Genomic DNA, 5000 nt, shown 5'->3' with positions numbered 1-5000 from the left:
TAAAAATAATAATAATATTAATAATAATAATATTAACAATATTATTATCATATTAACAATAAAAATAATAATAGGTCCAGCAATTACAATATTTATGGAACTTTAACTTTGAACTAATAGCATGACAGGGTACAGGTATGTCCCATGGATTAAGAAGTATTATTGAATTGCATTATGGAAGTGTAAATATAAATTGACATAAAATTATTTCATTATGTCATTTGATGTTTTGCCTGATTCAAGCTCTAGTAATAAGGCTATCAGATTGACACATAGTCTGAAATCGATATGATCAGTATCATATGGAACAATGTAGCTTGGACTTCCCTAAGCTATTAAAGGTACTGTGGTATGTCCCATTTGCAGCCCTAAAACATGAAAAGATTAAATTCCAATTGCATTTGAAAGACAATACTAATTTAGAACTTCCCTGTAAACAAAAGGGCCTGAAAATGGCCTTTAGTGGGTAAATAACGACCATTAGTTGTTGAATCGTCTGATTTTCAGATCCTTTTACCGAATGGTCGTACGCTTTGTGCAGAACAAACATTCAATCAGTTTAATCTTGGCCATTACAAGTAGTGGGTTACTGATGTAGAAAAATGCTTATGTACCTGTTACATCTCATTTTATATATGTTATGATCAAAGAAAAAAAATGTCAGTCAGTCACTCAATAGTGTCTAACAGTGTAATCTAGAAGGTAAAAAGGTTTCCTTGCATAATTTGAATACTAGGACACTGCTAACGTTTAAATTTCACAGATAGGATATACATGACATATTCATAATTCCTGCAAAGTTCTACAGAATTTGATATCGGCTGCAAAAGGGACATAGTATCTTTTAAGATAAGTGTAAAGGTTATTATACTCACGTGAGGTATCGTCTGGCCTGCTCGTAGCCTATGGTCTGTATAGGAAAGTCCATGGCATCATAGAAAGTCTCAGAAATAGTTTCTACAAGATAGGGTGATGTAAACAAGGTTGATAACAATGTCCACTCTACAGACCTGCCAACCTCTGGAATTCAAAAACTGTATTTTTAATCCCAAAAGTTGTATTTTACTGAAAAAAATTGTAAGTAAATTTTTTGGAGTGGACTTGGCCCTTTACAAAAAAACTACTTCTAGAGACCCCAACTTAAAACCAAAAAAAATGGAGTCCTGAAGTAAACAAATAAAATTTCTTGCTTTTATAAATCTCCTTGCTGAAAACATTAATCCAAATGAGGTATAAATTTGTCGGTCAAGAGTTGATGAACATGATGATCAACATGATGGCAAACAAAATACGGATGTAAAAATCAAGTAATATGAATTTTGAAATAAAATTATATGGATGACTTCTGGCTAAATATAATAATAATAATAATAATAATAGATTTATATAGCGCAGCTTTTATACAAAATATATTCAGCTGCGCTGGTTAAGAGCTCCTTTTTACTAAATTCTACAAAATAAGATCACTCAGTTGAACAAATAAGTTTTTAAATTGGATTTAAAAACATTGAGAGATGGAGTGCTTCTTATTTCTATTGGCAAGCTATTCCATAATTTGGGGGCGGCAATAGCAAAAGCACGGTCCCCAAGAGTTACTTTAGTTTTGCCATGGGGAATCTGAAGCAGTAATTTATCTGTGGAACTGCGCAGGCTACGACTGTGTGATTGGACTTTGAGTTGAAGTAATTCTTTGATGTAATTAGGGGCTTGACCGCTCAATGATTTATAGACGATTAACAATATTTTGAATGAGATTCTATAATAAATATAATGATTATAATGATGATCAAAATCATGATTACAATGATGATTACGGTTTCAATTATGACCATTATGATTATGATAAATGATGATTCTGATTATAATTATGATGGTTGTGAATGTTATCCGAACCTTGACCGTGATCGTGATCATGATGAATTATGACCAGGATCATGATCAAGATTAGATCGCGATTAGATCGTGATTCGGATTACTTCTGGCAAAACATGATTATAGAGATCTAAATGTACAAGAATGCCCAACAACCCTGTCATACATGTAGGGGAAATATCTATTGAGGAAACTAGTTGAGATACTATTAAACCTGCCTTTAAATGCAACTCAAAGAGGAACAAATGGCAGTTCGTTCGGAAAAGATGTATTTTGAGAGAGGTAAGTTCAAATTTACAGAACACCACAATAATATGCGAAAGTTAGTGTGGTTGGATGAATAAGTGTGCACTTGTAAAATGGCGACCAGCTGGAATGCTCCCCATGAGTCTCCCCCCCCCCCAAAAAAAGGAGCCCTGAAGTAAACACATAAAAAACTTGCTTTTATAAATCTCTTTGCTGAAAACATGGACTGAAATAAGGTATATATTTGTTGGTTTAGAGTTGATGAACATGTTGGTAAACAAAATATGGATGTAAACATTGAGTAATATGAATTTGAAGTAAGATTGTAGAGATGACCTCTGGCAAAATATAATGATTATAATGATGATCAAAATCAATATTACAAGCAACTCAAGAGGAACAAATGGCAGTTCGTTTGGAAAAGATGTATTTTGAGAGAGGTAAGTTCAAATTTACAGAACACCACAATAATATGCGAAAGTTAGTGTGGTTGGATGAATAAGTATGCGCTTGTAAAATGGCAACCAGCTGGAATGCTCCCCAGGGAGTGTAGAATGTGCATACATTGTGTGCGGGTAAGCCTGAACCCGATGACCAGGGTAATAAAATATCTGTAAAGCGCTTAGACACATCGTTGCATCGATGTATTCGGCGCTATATAAAAGTGGAATATTATTATTATTATTATTAATATATGTACAGTACATGAATTGAAAGGGTTAGTGCAATGTAGTGCTAGTCTAACACTCAATTGAGTGTAAAGGGTTAAAATATGTGACATGAATTAACAAAATTGTTACCCAGAACCACTACCAGTCAGATAAAACAAACAAACAAACAAACAAACAAAACAAAATAACATTTAAGCTACTTCAGCTGTTAAGTTTATTATCGAAAGAAGTCCTTGTACTACATTTTGAGCACTACAAGTATGGAAACAACACCAACAGAAATAGTTAATGGAGGGAAAAAAAATCTGCTTGCATGCTTGATATGATGAAACTTAAATAATACAAATAACTTTGAAGATGAGATACTATGGTTGCATGCAATGGCGTATCCAGTAGTTGATTGGGGGGGGGGGGTGGAATTACCTTGACAGCCCCGTGTGACAGAGACATTATACTGCAAGTAGTATTTTTTTTTTCTGGGCTTTCAAACACAGGGAAATACAACGGCTTGATCCTAGGGGGCTGGATATGAAGAAAACATGTGAAGTATCCGAACAAGTCAAAGACAATGTCAAACTACGGTATTTAACTGATTACAGAGGAGAAAACTACATACACTGTAGCAGCGTTAAATTGTTAATAGCTAGATATCTAGACATGATTCATAACTAAATTTATAGAAATCTGATGAAAAGTTGGGGCAGCTTTCTTATATGGGCAAGTTTCTAACTAATACTGCATGAGGAAAAATGGTTTCTTGTATTTCTAGCCTTATATATAGGAATTAAAATGCTTTAAAAAATATAATAAAATAACCTGCAGCAGAAAGCTGAAAGAAGTGAAAGCAAAAAAAGCAAAAGAAAACAAGGCAAATGTGCCTGCGAATATATATGCCTCCGCCTAAATTCAGTACAGATGCTGGCATGAATAATTTTTGGAATTCCTAAAACCTGAATTTTCAGAAATTTACCATTATGACCTTTGACCTACTTACTGTTACATCTAATCATATCATCTTTCTAGGGTGATACATACTATAACCAGTTTTAAACCTCACACCTCAATTTTTTTGGGATATTTCGATAAAAAAGTTAAAACCTGCGATTTCATATATTGATCTCTATGATCTTTGACCTTTGATCTACTTACCCCAAAATCTAATCAGATCGTCTTCCTATAATACACAATATCACCAGGTTTGAAGCTCATACATGTACCTCTATTAGTTTTTTGAGATATCATGATAACAAGGCTAATACAAGGAATTTCATATACTAGCATATTGACCTCTATGACCTTTGACCTTTTACATACTTATTCCAAAATCTAATCAGATTGTCTTTTTATCGTGATACATACTATCACCAAGTTTGAAGTTCGAACCTCACGTGGTTTTTGAGATATTGAGGAAGCAGGACACAAGGACCGATAGACGTACAGAAAACCCCAAAATTAATGCTCCCGGCATCACCTTTGGTAAGCATAAGCACAAAAACATCCATATATCCCCAATATAAATTTGTCAGCATATATATGAGAGGCGATTTTCAACAAATAAAATATTATTGTGCTGTATGTTAGCATGAGTGTGTCTTATTATACAAATAATGAATGGTTATGAGTTCAATAGTGCGAATATGTTCATGAGTTGAAAGATTAACATTCTATTCAACGAGGCGTCAGCCGAGTTGAATAGAATTAACGTTAATCTTTCAACGAATGAAAATATTTGCACTATTAAACGAATGAAAAACATTCATTATTTGTTTTATACAACATCGAAGAAGACCTAATAGAACGTTAATCAACAAATATTATGCTTTACTCCTTATAAAGATAAATTACAGTTCGAGTCAAGCCTTCTCAATTACATGCAGATTGCCTTCGCGTCAGATACACGCAGGGATACGCGCGCGCACATGCAGCAGAGAGATACGCAGTCTGCATATAACCAAAAATGCACGGCGCATATAACCAAAAATGCACGACCGTGCAATATACCATCTATTGAATATCATGTGACCAACAATCGTCCAATCAAATGACAAGGATCCACGTAGGTGTTGTATAAAGCATAATATGTTAATTCAAGTTTTAGTCCAAAGGAGTTCCAACTATTAAAAGTGCACACTTCTTATTCAGCTTATATCAATATACATGTAGATGCAAAATCAGAGTATCTAAAGAATTTTTGAGTTAGTAAAGAAAGAA

At 33.7% G+C, this 5000-nt stretch overlaps 1 protein-coding gene across 4 annotated transcripts in view; it reads right to left on the bottom strand.

Annotated features, from left to right (window-relative positions):
- Positions 1–5000, bottom strand: part of LOC587160 (putative N-acetylated-alpha-linked acidic dipeptidase) — a 56702-nt gene that overhangs the window by 12087 nt on the left and 39615 nt on the right. For all 4 annotated transcript variants that reach the window (XM_030986835.1, XM_030986836.1, XM_030986837.1 and 1 more), the window contains one exon: positions 876–957. In XM_030986835.1, the coding sequence (XP_030842695.1) occupies positions 876–957 (82 nt within the window). The remainder of the gene's footprint in view (positions 1–875; positions 958–5000) is intronic.

The sequence above is a fragment of the Strongylocentrotus purpuratus genome, unplaced genomic scaffold, assembly GCF_000002235.5.
Source record: "Strongylocentrotus purpuratus isolate Spur 01 unplaced genomic scaffold, Spur_5.0 spur5_scaffold_16, whole genome shotgun sequence".
Taxonomy (NCBI): domain Eukaryota; kingdom Metazoa; phylum Echinodermata; class Echinoidea; order Camarodonta; family Strongylocentrotidae; genus Strongylocentrotus; species Strongylocentrotus purpuratus.
Note: the sequence above shows the minus strand (reverse complement) of the source record. Positions and strands in the feature narration are given on the sequence as shown.